This window comes from Aulostomus chinensis, chromosome 21 (assembly GCF_037954235.1).
Source record: "Aulostomus chinensis isolate RoL2024-O1b breed Wild chromosome 21, RoL_Achi_v1.0, whole genome shotgun sequence".
NCBI lineage: Eukaryota > Metazoa > Chordata > Actinopteri > Syngnathiformes > Aulostomidae > Aulostomus > Aulostomus chinensis.
In genome coordinates, this window is record NC_141340.1 from 9,835,637 (window position 1) to 9,854,559 (window position 18,923).

Consider the following 18,923-nt stretch of genomic DNA (forward strand, 5'->3'; position numbering starts at 1 on the left):
GCACGCTTGCGCAATCGCGCACCGCTTACACATTTTCAGCGCACAAGAAAATTGTCTGGCGTCGGCGTCTTGGTAACTAGAAATACTCTACAGCAACACTAGTGGCCGGCAGACCTAATTGCTCTTCCTGCAAAGTGCGGGACCCAGGGGATTTGAATGGGGCTTAATGTATCGATACTCACGACTGAAAAATCGGCACTCTCTGAGGAAACAAAATATCGATATATAACGCAGAATTGATAAAAAAAGATTTTCAGCGCTACTTGGAAACACAGTGACTGTGACTCCTTGAGTGTCTCTATCCAGGCTGATACCCGCATGTTGAGCCACAGCAGCAGGCCCTAAGCCTTTTTAGCCTGACTGACACATCTAACTCATGGGTGGCTTTGTATAAATGAGGTTGCGCCCCAGTCAGCTCCAATTGTCTAAAAATCCTCCAGACGGCTGCCCTGTTGTGGCAGGTGGCATCGGTGGCGATTGCTCTGAGAGGCGTCGCAGCACCGGCTAAAGTGCTGAGGATGGTTCATGTCTGCAGCGGAATGGGTTGAGTGGTCATTTGGAGTGAGATGTGTTCATGCCTTTGGGATGCAGGAGCAGTGAAGATGCACCACTGACCTGGCTACACCACTCCAGTACACACCCTCTCTTCTTGATGATGAAGGTGGTGCCAGAGGGACAGACTTGCTGTGGCAGTCACACGAATGTATCAGTCATGCTTAGGTTTCTCTGCAGTATTCAGATGTGACTGCGAGGACCGAAAATGTCCCATTTTATTGCTTCATTAATACAGAGAGTTAAAACCCATCATCGATTTTTAAAAGAAAAAAAAAACCAACTCTTTTTGTTTCATATTTTTTCCCCTTTATCTTCCAAGAGGCTCTTCAAAGTTTGGAGGATAAACTCATATGAACCGATTCATCAGCCAGCTCGTTCCCACCCCCCTCCCTCCTCCTCCCTCCCCTCTGTTTCCCCTCATCCTCTCGCATGCCAGCTGCATAGTGTGTTGGACTGTGAAAACCCGCCACGGCGCCGCAGCATTGTACTGAATCTAACCTCGCTGGCTGACGCTGCACTCTGATTGAAGATAACAATCACCAGTATGTCAACGGGGCGCCGTATCTGCCTCTGGGCCTGAGAAGCATCCTGTTAGCAACACAACAACATGGGGACACTTCAATCTTACCTTCCTCTCCCCCTTACTGTTAATCGATGGCTGTTTTCTAAAGAATTGTGTACTGGTTTGGTTCCCCAGTAACAAGAGGAAGTAGAGTCTCTGAAGGTCAGAGCTCCCTTGGTAGTGCTTGCTGGTGGTTTTAATAAGGCCCCCCAGCCGTGTGTTATGGATAACTGTGGAAGGATTTTAGGGAGATTTTCTGTTTCTCTGTTTAGCTTTCAGCCGTGACAGTTGAACAAATATTATTTTTTTAACTTAGCGGTTAGCCTTCATCTACTTTAACAGCTCTAACAAGATTCATGTCTAGGAAAACAAAATCTGTTTGCTCAGTATAATACTTAGGTATGCCGGTAGGCATCTGCAGCATTCAGCATCACAACTTGTATGAAAGATTGCGTGAACAAATATTGAGCTTCCATTTATTCCTCTAACCAGAGCGCTGATTACAATTACGCCGCCTCTCAGAATGGTCTTGTGTTATGAGATCATTTAGACTTCAGTGTGTGTTTGTGATTGGATGGTGTCATAGTAAAACCACTCAGAGCTGCACAAGCAACTGCATGAAAAGCCATAAGACAATTGCGGTGTTTACCATGTCCTCACCTCGGCTTCTCTCGCTGTGTCCTTCCCCCGCTGATCACCTGAACGACGCTGAAAGGCAACTGCCTCTGATTTCGACCTGAAATGGAGTGCTCTCGACGCGGCCTGTCCCTCCTGGGATGGTATTGCTGGCTGTTAGAGCGCTGGGGGATGTGATGCGATTTGTATTCAGGGAAAGGCGCCGGTGTGGTCGACTCCGAATGGAATCCAAGTTTTTCATATTGGTATTGATCCCTTTAGGGCAGCCAGAGAGAGGGGAGAGAAGAGAGAGACTAAAATGAGTTTACTCCAGGCTGTTTGCAGATCACAAGAATCTTGTCCGGGATGCTAATAGACGAGATCTGGGCGTTTGAAGTCAGCCAGACAGCTCTGTTACCGGACCCCCGATGACAGATGCAACCCTCAAACAGAGTTTTTTTTTTTTTTACGATTAACTGTTCAACTTCTCCTTTGACAATTACAAATGTGATTTATTTGGTTTCCTCAGTGAGCCTCAATACTGCAACTAACGATGACTTTCATTATTGAATAATACGTCCATTATTTCAATAACATAATAAATTGCTGAAATACAACAGAAGAAAGGGCAACTTGATAAACTGGGTTGGAATTGTTTGATAAATGAGATCCGTTATGTCCCCTTTGGTAGAGGGAAAATATTTTTCCTCTATTCAGTGCTGTGAGATTAATTTAAATCAAAATTCCCATATAGTTATTTAACTACACACACACACACATATATATATATATATACAATGGGGGAAATAAGTATTGAACGCATTAACTTTTTTTGTCATTACATTTGTTTCCAAAGATGCAATTCATGTGACATTTCTTCCAGACACTGGTATTAACTCAAATAATCCACACATGAAAAGAAATCACAACATTCAAATCCATAAATAATGATTATGTGGAATTATGCACAATAACACAGGATATATATATATATATATATATATATATATACATATACACACACATATATATACAGTGGGTAATATAAGTACTGAATACATCACCAGTTTTCTTAGTAAGTATATTTCTAAAGGTGCTATTGACGTGAATTTTTCAGCAGATGTCGGAAACAATCTATGCAACGTCCATAAATGAAATTATGTGTAATAAAATGGAATTACTCAGGGAAAAGGTATTGAACGCGTGAAGAAATGGAGGTGCAAAAAGGCATGGAAAGCCAAGACACCAGCTGAAATCTATCTGTAATTAGAAAGCAATCTTGCCCCTTGTCAGTGCACATTAATATCAGCTGGTTCAGTTCCAATGATGGCATATAAAAAGGTGCCTCATTGCCAATGTGTTGCACTTGAAACGTCTCATGATGGGTAAAAGCAAAGCGCTCTTGCAAGACCTTCGCAACCTTATTGTTGCAAAACATACTGATGGCCCTGGTTACAGAAGGATTTCTAAACTTCTCAATGTTCCAGTGAGCACTGTTGGAGAAGTGGAAATAACATTTCACCATAAATCAGCCACAACCAGGCGCTCCTCACAATATTTCTGACAGGGGAGTTCAAAGAATAATCAGAAGAGTTGTCCAAGAGACAAGGAGCACTTGTGGAGCGCCTCAGAAAGACCTGGAATTAGCAGCTACAATTTTTTCAAAGAAAACAATAAGTAACGCGCTCAACAGCCATGGCCTGTATGAGCGCTCACCACGCAAGACTCCACTGCTGATGAAAAAACATGTTAAAGCTCGTTTAAAGTTCGCTCCACAACATTTAGACAAGCCTGTGAAATACTAGGAGAATATAGTCTGGCCAGGTGAGACCAAAATTGAACTCTCTGGCTGGCATAATACACACCATGTTTGGAGGTCAAAGGGCACTGCACATCACCCAAAAAAAACACCACTCCTACAGTGAAGTTTGGAGGTGGGAACACCATGGCGTGGGGCTGTTCTTCAGCATACGGCACTGGCAAACTTCATATAATTGAAGAATGAATGGAAAAATGTACTGAGACAGTCTTGATAAAAATCTGCCAGGATGATGAAGATGAAACGGGGGTGGACATTTCAGCAAGACAATGATCCCAAACACACAGCCAAGGAAACTCTCACTTAGTTTCAGAGGAAAAAAATAAAGCAGCTGGAATTGCAGAACAATCGCCTGACTTGAATCCAATAGAAAATCTATGGAAGATCAGAGTTCATAGAAGAGGCCCACGGAACCTTCCAGATTTGAAGACTGCGTGTATGGAAGAATGGGCCAAAATCACAACTGAGCAATGCATGCAGCTAGTTTCTCCATACAGGAGGCGTCTTGAGGCTGTTGTAACCAACAAAGACGTTGTTCAACGTATGAAATACATTTTAGTAAGCGCAGTCAATAGTTTTTCCCTAAGTCATTCCATTATATGACACATAATTTATGGACATCTGTTGTTTGATTTCTTTGCATGTGTGGGTTGCATGGATTGTTACCGACATCCGGTGGAAATGGTGACGTGTTCAATACTTATTTTACCCGCTGTGAGTGTGTGTCTAAAAATATATAAATATATTAAATTATAAGTAAACCTTTAATATTGTTGTTGATAACCTCACACTTCTTTTTTGATATTGGAACACAATTGCAATATTGCAAACAGTAATCGCAGTTTGAATGCAGCACTTCGGTTTAGATCATTTCTCAACCGTTAGCAAAAATGGGTGACTTTCAACCACAAATGCAGGTTGAACTCTTTTAGCATGTTTGGACATGAAAGACGAATGAGGGTCTCACTCCATTGAGAGAGCGAGAGACAGACTTTCATCCTGACTTTTGGTTTTGACTGACATGTTTGCTTGATGGGCGTCCCCTGTTTTCCCGCTCGGCTTGTCAAAAGCGTTTGCCTTGTTCTTGTACATTTCATCAGGGTGTCTGAGGTAGAAGCGCTGCTCTGAATCCTGATTGCTTCGCTAATGTGAATGCAATCCAGTTTGTTTATTGTTCTCACATGTAACAAATGCATTTATCTTTGACATTTTTACCCTCACGTCGTATTCATGAAGTGGACCCGCCCCCACAGTTGGAAAGCTACTGCCGGGTGAAGACCACTTTTTAACTTCTTGGTAATTAAGAATGAAAGTGGAAAGTTTCTTCGCCCTCACCTTAAATCTTTTGACATGTCTACCAACACACATGATCACAGTAGAAAGTCGGCTGGAAACATGATGCGAAAAATAATTAATGTGAGACTTTTCAATGAGGGAGATGTAGAGGACATAAATGTAAGAATGTGGAAAATGTATTTTAAATGTTTTGAAATCGACCCAGATACAGCTGGTATGAAATTGGCACCCGAAGTAACTGACGAGTCAGCTTGTTTCAGTTTTCAAGTGCTGAATGATGCCTGACTTATACGCGGTGTACAACTCCATCATCCGTGATGAAAGGAAGTTTGAACTGTTACCAGACAAACCGTTTTCACTGGGCTTCGGGGTACACAGGCGCTCTTCCCAGGAGGGCTGTGAAATAAAAGAAGTTCCATCCATCCATCCATCATCGTCTTCCGCTTATTCCTTACTAGTAAGGGTCGCGGGGGGGCTGGAGCCTATCCCAGCATCTACGGGCAAGAGGCGGGGTTCACCCTGGACAGGTCTCCAGTATAAAAGGAGTTACTTTTTCAAAAATAACCTTAAGGGTGAATCCCATGTAGCCTGTATTTGTAACGAAGGTCATACGAGTGTCCATGGAAAGTATCTGTCTGTCTTGCGTTTTGGAGCGACTGAGGGACATAATGTCTCCTCCTATGTTGAGTTCGATTGAGTGTAGAGGAAGACGCTCCTTATCGTCACCCTGCAGCAGCACATATGGCCTCGTCTCCATGTCTTTCTGTTTTATTCCTCTGCACCTGAAGTTGTTGGTCACTTCAAGACACCCCACCCCCTTCACTTTTCCATCCCCCTCCCACCAGACGGGGCGAACAGATAATGTCTGGCTCAACTGACTGATGGCATCATGAAAGGTTGAGGGTCAACTGTTGTTATCTCAGAGGGAGCTGTCACCTTTCCACCAGGTGTGCGGCACAGATACCGCCATCCTCAGAGCTGCTTTGTGCCGCCACATCCTGCTAAGGATTCTGGGAGCTTTGCCAAAGCCACAAGAGGAATCATTGCAGGAGTATTTTCTTCTTGCAACTAATGGACACACAAGCATCGAGCCCTCGATTCATTTTCAGTAACTGTTGATAGTGATGGTATCTCTCCTTCTGTTATGATGAAATCTAGTAATATATATAATGCCCTTGCTGCAGAACGCACAGTCGTTTTTGTACATTAGGCGATTGTGGCACGGGGTGTACTGTCATTGCGTACGGCGCTTAATGGTGTCACTATTCTTCTTTAACCTCTGCTACGAAAAAGGACTCGCTCTCCTCCATCTGGCCCGCTCGTCTGTTAGCGCTGATTGACTGCTAACATCCACTGTTTGACTTTCAGAGAGCAGGAGAGGCAGAAGAACCCAGAGGCGGAATTTGGCGAGACCTGGCTGTTCTTTGGTTGTCGCCACAGAGACAGAGACTACCTGTTCAAGTAAGTTTAGTCTCACACCCAAAAATTCGTGTTCTCCATGAATATCTTTCCTAACCTTTTGAACTGTCAGACACACTTTTCTGACCCACATCCCTCTTCACCTCGACATGGCAGACTCAATATATTGAAATGTTTCACCAGCATAATGAACACATCTTGGTCTCCAAACACAACGTTGCTGTTCTGTCTTCAATATGATATGTTATTTTAGAGGCAGCATTAAGCTCTCAGCTCAAGGATGTAGACAGAACATCACATGTGCAATGCTCTCATAAACAAGGTTACATTTCTTTTGGGAGTGAATTGGACAACAATGCAGGGATTTTGTTGTATTAGATGTGAATGAACCAGGCCAGGAGTGTTTTATTCAGGGAACCATTTATCATGATGAGGTTCTTCCTGTTGTTTTGTATCCTAAAGCTGTCCAAAGCTAAACCTTTGCGACTCCTTAATAGAGTTAGAGATTTACTGTATTCACATTCAATAAACCATAACTTTGCTGTTCAAAACAAGTGTTTTTGCTTGAGGGCTCAGATCTCAAAAGACTGCATTGCAGTAAGGAACGACAGTGGGGTCATAATTACTCAGGAATTAGTTGAAGATACACATGTGTGGAATTAGAGTGAAGAAGACAAGAATTTCTGCGCGCTAATTGTCATTGGATGGATTTTTGATGACTACAACTTTAAAAAAAACATAAAAAAAACAAACTGAAAAGAACCTTAAACAAACAAACCAAAAACATTAAAAAAGCTCAGGAAAAACATGAACCCCCAGAACAAAAAACATAGGAAAGATACTAAAAAAATCTATTAAAAAAATACAAAAAATTAAATACAAAATAACTTTACTTATACAACTGCTTTTAATGTGAAGCTACAAGTCTCTGCTCTTTCAAGGTAAGGCTAATGAGTTAGCAATCCTGAGGCACACACAACAATTAAGACCCCGTCACCTTTGTCACATGACGAGATTCAGGAATAGCCCAAAGCTTCCCGGATCTCAGAGAGAACAGTTTCATAATACACATTAAAAAAATCAGATAAATAACGTAACCATGTTGTAAGGTTTTAAAAGCAAGCCTTTTTAAGATTCAAAAAGTGATGGGTAGCCAGTGAAGGCCCAACTGGGATCTGAGCAACGTGGTGACTTCTGCTAGACGGGCAGCATTCTGGACTGGAAGCCTGTGAATGTTTCCCCCACTGATATCGAGTACATTGCACTAGTCAAGCCTGGAGGTGACTCATATCTGAATGACCTTTTTCCAAGTCAGAAAATGAGAGAAACTTCTGACTGTAGAGCTCAGCCTAAGCCGAAGGGAACAGGAAAGCATGACCTTTGTTCCGTGAGACAGATAGGAACCAAAACCCAGTCTCAAGATGTGGGGACCTACTGTTTTGTTACTAAACTAGTATCACACTCTCCCCACGAGAAACTAAATTGATGGTTTCTGTCTAGCATCAGCGTGTACTCAATTCTGGTGCACTGATCGAGCTCTTTCGAATGGATTAGCATCCTTAATCACACAAGAACAGATCACAGACGCTGTTATTTGTTCCCCTTTGTTTCCTCCATCCTTTAGTTAAATAGCAACTCACAGCCAGGAGGCGTTGGTTCACAGTTTGAGCCTCTCTGATGAACACTCCCACAGTGTTGACCAATGTGATTAGGCTGTGTTTTATGAGCCACCCGTGAAGACTTGTACTCAATTTAAATAGGTTAGCAGAACGAGAATGACATACCTCCATTTGTCGCTGTTGGATTACCGTTAAAGGGCAACTGCACGTCTTGCACTTCAGTATCATGCGTATCTTTCTGCTGCACGTTGCACTTTTTCTTCCCAACGGCCAAAAATGGGTTTTGCTGGATCACCGTCTAGAAAATGATACATATACAGTAATCTTCATTATCTGTCCAATTAAAATAAACAACATGCTCAAGCTTTTTTTTGATAATGACCGTGATACCAAAAATGAGCTGATGATACAGTTGATAATCTGGGGGATTTCTTGAATTTACACATGAACTTAAGGAATTCAGTTGACATTCAACTATGACAAGTCCAACACTATCTTTGTCCTGCCAACGGCCTAGAACAGTCTGCAGCTGCCGTTTCAGTGTCCGCAGCGACAGTTAAAAAGTAACGGATGGAACATGAAGCTGATCTTGCAAAATTGAAACTTGCTTTTGATTTTTGCATCAGCAAAAAAACAGTAACAAAAACAAACAAACAAAGCTTGCCAGTCAACTGCTGCGCTAAGGATCCCAGTGAGAGTTGGATGCACGTCTGCCCCCTTGTCACATCAAACCAGACGCCCAGCGCTTCCATCTCCCCTCTGCTGCACTTATCCTTTCCCCTTCTCTCTGATTTCCTAGTCTCTTTCTAGTGAGTTATTTCACGCTGTTAGGGACACATGACTGGAAGACCTGCTGCACTCGTGTTAGGATCTGGGATATTGCCACAGGCTGGTGTGTGTGTGTGTGTGTGTGCGCGTGAATAAATATTCTCGGGATCTTGCAGACCCCTGACGTTGGTGTTTCTCAGAAGTCAACGGTCTTTTGACATCTTGTTGATTCTTATTTATTCATATTTACAAGTTAAAAAAACAAGCATGAGCCATCGTTCTAATTGGCGGGATTGCTGTCATGCTCTTGTCTGTTTGTTTTTCTTCATTTTTTTTCATCTCACTAATCAGCCATGTGTCTCAGAATTTTTCAAAAATATTCGTGAATTTTTCTCCCCTGTGGAATGATCGGCTAAACATTAAGGGGTTAATGTTGGAGAAGGCGTTCACTTGAAAGCACGTGGTTAACTCGTCCTCTTGTTTTACGTGTACATTTTGCATTAACGGGCAATTTTTTTCTGATAAAGATGACTTCCTACATTCTTGAGCACAAATTCCTTTTTTTATTTTTCTCATTGTTTTATGAGTATATCCATTTTTGAGTAATAACCCAGAATATTCTTCCGTTCACACCAAATATAACGTCAGTTCCACGTATTAAATTGTGCATTTACAGATGCTGTATATGCTGATGTGGGCAACACAGGAAAAGCCTGGATTTCTGTGCAATGTGTAGTGAGCTGCATCACGCAGAAATAATATCACGGATATTATTTTTGGTGAGAAAGTGACCATGAAGTTCCCTAATATGTGGTCAAGCTTATGACGAGATCTAACAAGATTAAAGAAAAAGACTTTATTAAAATGCGTTTTAATTTTTTAAACAAAATTAGTGATGCTTTTGTTTTGAAGACAGGTTGTGTGAAAACATTCAGTGATTTCGACCTCATTCAGTCAGACTAAGCAGTTACCATCACCTCTAACTGCAGTTGAACCCTCTCAGCTGATCCAGCATTTCCGCTGCTATTTTTTCCCGCCTGGCCTTGTCTATGGTGGTTTTATTCAAACAGACTTAGTAATCAGAGGAAAGGTTAGATGGTAAATATGGCAGGCGAAGAATCAATTCTGGACATTTCACATGGAACAAAGAAGATTACTCCTCTGTGCCTTTCGTTGTCGTGCTGTAGTGTGTGCGCATATGTGGATGTTATTAAAGAATGCCTCATTTTAGTCCAGGGTTTACTCAAAAACAAGACCCCTGAGGCAAAGACCTTCACTCCTGATCTGAGAGCCACATCTTGTTATGAGTGTGTGTGTGTGTGTGTGTGTTTCTGCTCATTCCAACTGCTTAACTTTAAACAAGATGCTCTGAGCACAGTAAACCTTAGTCTCTCTCACTGTCTTCCTCCTTCCTTCCCATCCAATAGCACCCAAGGCCCTCAAAATACACCCAGGCAGAAGAAATGGTTGAGGAGTTCGAAAGTAAAGTGCCGCTGGGAAGCAAGGTTACACCCAGCTGCATAGCTGAGAGGACTGATTATAAAAATATGCTCATAACAGTGATCGACCTTGCTTAGGAAATCAGTGGTTTTGTTTCACTTCTCTTGTTAAACAAAATAAATTGGTTGTCTGGCTCAGTTTTGCTTTGACCTTTTGACCACCACTGTTCTCGTTTTATTGACTCTGACAGGCTCTGTGTTCTGAGGAAATGTTTATGAGAAGCTTATTAAATATCTAAAGGGACTACTGGATGTGAAAGGATAAGCACTATGAAAACAAGTAGAAACGGCATGTGTAATAATGCTTATTTCTTGATTCAAGTAAAGCATTTCTTGTATTTCTTGGTTTTGCCACACTTCCAAGTGCTATTGTTGTTTTTCTCCAGAAAAGCAGGATCATTTGTCTCTCCTGGTTCTATCTTTGGAAAGATTTCCACAATTTTTTTTCTGCAAATTGAGATTAATCTTCCTCAAAACAGAGAACAACCTTGAAATATAATTTTCATTTTTGGCCGGTCATTATCTTTTATCTCCAGAGAGGAGCTGGAGGGCTTTGTGTCCAGTGGCACCCTGAACCACCTCAAGGTGTGTTTCTCCAGAGATGACCAGGAGGAAGAGGAGGCTGGTAACCCGGCGGGACGACCCCGATACGTCCAACACAACCTGCTGCTTCACAGCTCACAAATCACTGACATTCTGCTCAAACAAGACGGTTGCCTCTACGTTTGTGGGTAAGACCGACTCGTCGTGATAATAAATCAGTAGAAGATTTTATATGACCGCATCTGTATTGCATTGCAACAGCCAGTAAAAGCTATTTAATGTGTCAGTGCCCACTGGCAGAGTGAATATACCACTGCAGTTCACTAATTACTCTCCTCTCTACTCTCTCTTTACATGCCTGGACCTTTTATTTTTTTTTGTCCAGTGTGGTTAAGTCTACCATTAAAATGAATATTTAATAATATCTTTTAGGTACTCATTTTTAAAATTCTTTCGACTGGATCTCAAGATTATAAAATGACTGACTGGACTGGATGAAGTTGTGTAGTATGAAAAGAGAATTATGCCATTTTCAAAACAGGCTCTCAGATATCGGAGGATAACCAACTTAATGATTTGGTCTAAGAGGAAGAAAATATTTTACAGAGATAGAGGCGATGGCTTTACAGATGAGCAGGTACATACAGAATCATCTTAAGTCCTGAAGGCTGACTTGCGGTACTGTTCAAAAATATGCAAGTATACTATGACGTGGAAACGCAACCTCAATCTCTCATTATTGATATACTATACGTTGTAGGTTTGGTGCTAAAGAAAACTTGAGGGTACTTGAAGATTGGCTGGTTGCTTGTGAGGTAGTTGTGGTTATTTCAATCATTGCAATGCATCCAAGCTGCCAAGTGTGGCTGCCTTCGTTTAAGGTAGGAAAAAACTAGACGGTCAGTGCTGAATTGGGAAAGTTAATAAGTTAGGATGATATAACTGAACTGGAAATACCCCATTGCTGTTGCATGTCTCCAAGTGTGCTTGTCACATCCACCCTGACAGTTCACCACCAAATAGAAATATCCTCCAGGCATTCCTGAGATATCACTATCCTGGGTCGTGACCTCGACCTTTGGCTGCCAAATTTTCTCACATGATGGAAGCATAGATGGACACATGATGGAAGCATAGATGGACACATGATGGATGCATAGATGGACACATGATGGAAGCATAGATGGACACATGATGGAAGCATAGATGGACACATGATGGAAGCATAGATGGACACATGATGGATGCATAGATGGACACATGATGGAAGCATAGATGGACACATGATGGAAGCATAGATGGACACATGATGGATGCATAGATGGACACATGATGGAAGCATAGATGGACACATGATGGAAGCATAGATGGACACATGATGGATGCATAGATGGACACATGATGGAAGCATAGATGGACACATGATGGAAGCATAGATGGACACATGATGGATGCATAGATGGACACATGATGGATGCATAGATGGACACATGATGGAAGCATAGATGGACACATGATGGATGCATAGATGGACACATGATGGATGCATAGATGGACACATGATGGATGCATAGATGGACACATGATGGATGCATAGATGGACACATGATGGAAGCATAGATGGACACATGATGGAAGCATAGATGGACACATGATGGATGCATAGATGGACACATGATGGAAGCATAGATGGACACATGATGGATGCATAGATGGACACACAAACATAATACCTCCATCCTACAGCTCTAGCCAGAGCGGAGGCATATGAGAATTGCTTTTTGTTTACTCTCACATTTATATGAATATGAACAATTATATTATTCACAAACTGCCTTGTAAATAATTGAGTGTGTACTGAATTTTTTCAGGCTTCATTTTTTTGTTTATTGTGCATGCTGTAAATAGCTTCAGCCATGCGTGTATGGCTTGGGTGTCGTCCTTGGCGAGTGTTCAGGGATTGTTCCTTTTTCCTCAGGTTCCTCCAATGAGTGTGTGAGTGCTTCTTCATTGCCTTGTCTAATAACGTGCAGTGCAAACCTCATTTTTATATGCAAATGATTAATTAAAGGAGTGTCCACATCCATTCTCGGCTAAAGATGCAAGTGATCAGGATCATTTAGGTGGGTACACTTCCGTGATGATTGAGATTTATTTCCAGGAGGAGCATCTGCACACGTGGCTTCATAAATCCGCACAGACGTAACCATGAACGTTCAGACAGCCTTAACAACAAGAAACCATTTTTAAACCTTTCCAGGACGTCATCTCTTCAGACAACAAGACACTGAGTAACACGCATCTGTATACCACGTCAACATATTTATAGTTCAGTGGCTTCTCTCCTTGCCGGGCCTCTTACCTTTTGAGTAAATTATCTGTGAAACATCAGAACTGCATGAGCTCCAAACTATCACCTCTAGGTCAACAGGATGATGAATCTCTCCCAATATGCTGCAACAGCAAGATAGAGATTTCAGCAGTTTCCAGATGGGGCCGGCAGGACTGGCAGCACCTGCAGCTTTTACAAAATATGAGTTTGACACAGTGCAAAGTAACCGTCTCAGGAAAAAACAGGTCTAATTGTTGTATTGCTGCTGTCCTTATTATGTTCTATTTTTTGATTTCTCAAGGGATGCAAAGAACATGGCGAAGGACGTGAACGACACCCTGATGGAGATGATTAAAAGAGAGCTTCAAGTGGACCAATTAGACGCTATGAAGCGTCTGGCGGGGCTGAGAGAGCAGAAACGCTACTTACAAGACATCTGGGCTTGACAGCTGATGAGGAGATTAGGACATTTGGCATCAACCAGTGAGCCTTTGTAAAAAAAAAAAAAAAAACCACCCAAAAAAAACCTCCTAAACTCGAGAAGCATCAATTTAAGGACAAAGCGTTGAGGTAGTATACACCACCCAGTTCTACCAAGACACACGCCGCTGACCTCTGGATATGGATTCAATACATCACCCAGCTTTACTGTTTGAACAGAAATGACCTTGGTCAGGGCAGCGGCGCTGGCGGTTGGTGCTGCCGTGTGAAAATGCTTTTAGTGTCGACAAGCCCCTCTGTTTGTACTGTCTGAAGGAAGAAAAAAACAAACGGGCATTTACTTTTGACGACTTTGATGGAGCGATTTCACTGAGACTGGAGGTGTGATATCGCCGCTGCGCCCTAGATAAACAACACACACACACAAATTGTGTTATTGTCATGAGGTTTGTTTTTGAATGTGCCAAACTAGCTCATCGCCTGTTAACGTACACTACACGTGCAAATGTGTCTTCTTTCACTTCAATGTAGATTTTATAAAATGTTTAATAGGTTATTCTCCTGTATTTTGTAACGTACTGTATATCCAAAGTTGCTTTGAGCCAAAATACTGTGGAACCTTCTTATCATATATTTTGGAAGTACTGAAATCAGTTTTTAATGTGGAGTGACTTTCATAAATGAAGCCCAAAGAGGACAGTTGTGAGTAAGTTACTGTATCAGAACGCTGTGTTAAGTTCAAAGTAAGAGCGGCGGGCATGAATCTCAGCGATAACACTCAGTAATTAATTTAAAGGAACATGAAGACTTTTGGGGAAATACGCTAATTTGCCATCTGTCCCAGAGCCAGACGAGAGGATAGATACCCTTCTCTTGTCTGTGCGCTCCGGGGAGCTGAGACCCGGCGAGACCAGCCGACTGCTGCTTGGCTTAACAATGAATAGTAGTGGATGGGAAGCGTTAACACACCTCTGTCAAGTACTTTTATTATTCCACTCCAAAATGATCTTTGATTGCAATGACATGAATAGGGCTGTGCTAAGATTCACTATGAAATAACGATATAAAATGTAATTTTAGAATGGAACGCATGGCCAGAACTGCTCTTCTGTTTGGGCGCAGTGTATTGATGCGGAACTCCATTTATCTTTGTTTTTGAAAAGCAGTAAACTAAACATTCTGACAGGCGACACTGAAAGCACGTTGACTTTATCTTCTGCTCACAGTAAAGATAAACCGATGATTGAATTCATGTTTGGGTGAATGTGTGTGTGTGTGTTTTTGTTTTTTTTTTACATTTTCCATGCCGCAAACCCAGACTAAAAGAGGTAGAGAGAGAGAGAGAGAGAGAGAGGTCTTGGAAATCAGGCCTCTTGAGCTTTTAGCTCCTCCCACCTAAGCCGTGTGCACCTCATGTGACGAACCATCCACAGGTCCATTCAGCCAGGAATTGAGTCGTCACAATCTCAAAACTTAGACCGAAAAAAAAAATTGATGCCGATGACCAGGAGAGCTGCTGCTAATCATGGCCGACCTATTAGACCTCTGGCCAGATAAAGATCCTGAGCCTGATCTATTTGAGGACTTCCAGCGGAGGTATGCTAACTCTTCCCATTCACTGCCATTCATGGTCCACAGCCAACTCGTGGTCAAAGAGCCTCTGTGGGTCTGCGCTCCCTAATGCACACTCAGAGAAGGGTATCTATCTTCTTGTCTGGCTCTGGAGAGAACTGCTCGCAGGTGTATTTCCCAAAAAGTTTCTTTTACAAACTGTCTGCCCCCTATACCCAGGCAATTTTTAGACAATGATCTCCAACTTGTCTAAGTCCTACAAAACCAGCGAAAATCTCAAACGCTGTGGTTAAAACAAACCCAGCTGGGTCTTGTGTGATCAGGACTTAAACTACTGTCATCTACTTTTTTGTGTGTGCGAATTGTGAGTAAAGTAACGATGGCACATGGATCTGATATGCAATTCATTTGAGAGGCAACATAAAGTATTTGGGATAATGAACTCTGATTGATTGAGAATGATTGTTTTATTTAAATTCTGGAGATAATTTGATTGTTCAAGGTGCCTTTGGTCAGAGGATGAAGGCACACTCTGCTAATTGAAGGCTTTTTGCGAAAGAGCTTCTTAGCACAGCTGAAACCCCAGAGAGGCTTCTTGGAATTAAATCTTCTAACAGCAGTCTTTTTATTTATCCTCTTGAAGGGAGGGGAGCGGAAAAACATGTTTACCATCTCCGCTGCCTGTGCTTTCGATGACACCCCCCCACACACGCACACGACATCCCCCCCCCCCATTCGATACGTTTTTGAGTAAACAAAACATTCCCCATAACAGAAAACAATCCCCCGTATAGTGAATAATTGGTTTAATACCATATTGTCAAAGGCAGAGCTGTCCTTGTGTTTGTCCAAGCGCCGCTGGTTGCACTTCCTCGGCCTCATCTCTCACTGTCCAAGTTACAAGAGCAGAGGAGGATGAAATCAAAATAATGATGCTGTACCACACAACCAATGTCAATACACACTTGATGATGTATAGCCCCCTTTTAATGGATGCTTGTTTTTGCTGGACAGAAAGCTGCATGCAGGCTGTAAGTTCGATCATTATTAGTGTGCAAGAGAATACCTTTGCAATCCTGGAAGGATGCAATTGATTTATCTATACTTTTTTTTTTTTTTTTTAAGAAAATGACCCCTAACTGTAAGATGGAGAATCCTGCTGCCTTCTCATGTCACCCCTGTCCAGGCATCACCTAAGACTGATGAAGTTTTAAATTATGGCTTCATAATTAAAAAAAGGTTGGCGGGGTTTTTTGTTTTTTTTTTGTCCCCCTGCGAGTAGAAGACTGATCTGAGGAGATGGGTTAGGAATAAATCAGAGCGCTGGAGGTCAGTACGACCGGAGAGCAGTAACACTACAATGATAGATACCCCTTGTTAAAAACGGCTTAAATGAAGCAGAAAGATGTGTGCTGAAGATAATGACTGTTATTATGGAGGTGTTGAGTGAGCCAAGTGGGGAGATGCATTTTGTGTCAATGAGCGCGGAGGTTTTTTTTTTTTCTTTTTTGAAAGACGTTTGGCCTCTTGGTGCAGAAAGTACAAAGTAGTGATGAGGAGAGCAACTGGAACCTCCCACGCTCTCATCCTCGGAAAGAGTTTGCCTTAATTAGCAGAGTGACAATATGTCCGGCTCATTTTGGCTCTGGTCTGTAAATATGACTGCAGTTCAAACTGTGCACTGGAAGTTTTAACAGTTAATGGCAAGTTGGAGGTTTTTTTGTTGTTTTTTTTTTTAAATCCACTTGTGAGAAGAAAAAAAACTCAAGTGGATTTTGGCTCTGGAAAGTTGAAGTAGCAGAAACTTTTCTTTGGGTACGTTTCATATTTTTAGGTCTAAACCTCAGAGACACAACAATCCTTCCATCAGCAAGAACTTGGCGACAGTGACGAGGAAACCTTGACTCAGCGTGGGCGACCATCTGCCTCGACCGGTTGGGTTGAGGGAGAGAGATTTACATAAAAAGTATTGGTAATACTTTATCTACCACCAATAATGATATTACTAATCATTATTAGGGATGTGGATAGTTAAATGCTTCCATGAATTAATTTTTTTTTTATTAACCCTGGTCAAAGGTCGTGTTCGTCTCTTTGGTCTGATAATATTTGGAAAAGAAAAAAAAAAAAGGAGGTGATTGGTTAAAGTTTTTGTCCTCATTAGCAGAGAGCTAACCCGAAGAGGCTAGGCTGGCTGCTGGAAGTGCATGAACGGACGTAAAAAGCACAGTAAACGCAGTGAACAACAACAACAAAAAAAAGACCATGTGACATTTGTTTATATGCGATGCACTTGACAAACTGACTGGCCGAACCAAATTAAAAAGTTAATGTGCTTTAATGGGACTTGAATGCTTCCAGATGGTGAGAGGAGCCAAGTGCATCATGGAGATCCCCTGTCGAATTAGACCTTGAATGAAGCAGCATAAAGGGGACCTAGCGGCTTTAAGAAAAGGGAAAGTTTTAAATCTTAAATATAAAGAGGGTTTTCACGTCCGCATCAGAACTTTTTGAGAGTCTTGAGACCACAACTCTGAACTTGTGCAGTGTTTTAGTGAGTGAATAAGATACTTGGCCTGAAAGTTAAGTACTTAGGTGTGAACGATTTTAGAAGGAGCTGAAGCAAATAGTTTTTTTTGTTTTTTTTAAACTGTACCTGCACATTCTAAAAAGGCGGTAATGGTAATGAGAGGACTATTTTTATGCCCACCTTAGCTATTATCTCCAGTTTCCACACAGAGATATGGTTCAGCCGCCATGAAAAAATTCTTCCTGTATGATGGATGACATCCCAATTTATCCATCTTTTGCACAGCCCCTTGTTGATTCCTAACACTGGCTTAACTTTTCATTCAGTTGGAAAGCTCTACTTCTGTGGAGGAGTCTGCTTTCATTAGTGCAGCCAGCAGAAAGCTTCTTTTCCTCCCACTTCCTTCCAGCTGCATGTTTTATCATTAACAAGGACACTTGTTCTGTTTCTCAATGACCCAGGAATGTCAACTTAGGTGTTTGATGTGGCGTCGATGACAGGTCCGCTAATGCACGTGCACATACACACATATACACTCTGAGATGCCAAAGTGGGCCTGCTCCCTTGAGCTTTAACTTAACTATGTGTCAGGCAGGCTGGAGGGAAATCTGTTAAAAAAAAAAAAAAAAAAAAAGAGGCTATAGTGCCTCTATCAAGTTTCCTGTCTTCACGGTGAGATACTGTGATGGAGCAGGAGATAAATTCCCGCCTCCCGATTCAACAGCGCGAATATGTATTCGCTGTAATTGATGCTGGCAGGAGAAGAAAGCATTGTTCTCCCTGAGGCTTTAAAGATTTGTTTGATTTCAACTAGCCAAGACAAAAAAAAAATCAAAACAAAAATCCAGATAACTTCTATAGTAAATGCACAACTGCCACTGCAACGTGACTTCCCTGCGAGTCGCGATGAATTCTGCAGAAAGTGCTTGGCTCATCAGATATATTAATGATGTTTCACAGATGGATGATTTTTTCTGTCTCCATTAGTCAAAGAAATGTAAAAATGTGTTGTGCATTTTTAAACTTGCCAGCGACAGATGAACACTTAGCAGGATATATAGCCTCTGCAGTCCTGACAGCCATAATGACTTACGCAAATGGTAAGGTGAGGTTTAAGTGCTGCAATGTACGGCGGACGGGGATGCACCTGCAGCGAGTAGAGAGGGAGGAGGCTATCGATAGACTCTGAAGATGTGTTTAAAGAGCAGCTTTGATGATAAATGTATAAAAGGATGTCTATCGTTGTGTATTTAGTTTCATCTCAAAGTGAGAAGCGTAAAGTTTTTAAGAAAGCAGACGAATTGGGGGGAGTTACTGTGGTGACAGCTTGAGGGGAATTTATTATGAGTATTG

The 18,923-nt window shown here is 41.8% G+C and overlaps 1 protein-coding gene across 4 annotated transcripts in view; it reads left to right on the forward strand.

The window, feature by feature from the left end:
* The window catches only part of mtrr (5-methyltetrahydrofolate-homocysteine methyltransferase reductase), a 39,632-nt gene extending 21,610 nt beyond the window's left edge, over window positions 1-18,022 (forward strand). For 2 of the 4 annotated variants that reach the window (XM_086192376.1, XM_086192375.1), the window contains exons 12-14: window positions 6,216-6,308; window positions 10,689-10,883; window positions 13,329-18,021. In XM_086192376.1, coding sequence (XP_086048502.1) covers window positions 6,216-6,308; window positions 10,689-10,883; window positions 13,329-13,473 — 433 coding nt within the window. In that variant the 3' untranslated portion in view covers window positions 13,474-18,021. Of the gene's footprint in view, window positions 1-6,215; window positions 6,309-10,688; window positions 10,884-13,328 lie in introns of all 4 variants that reach the window. The other 2 variants (XM_086192377.1, XM_086192378.1) reach the window with 2 other exon arrangements.
* The last annotated feature ends 901 nt before the right edge of the window (window positions 18,023-18,923 follow it).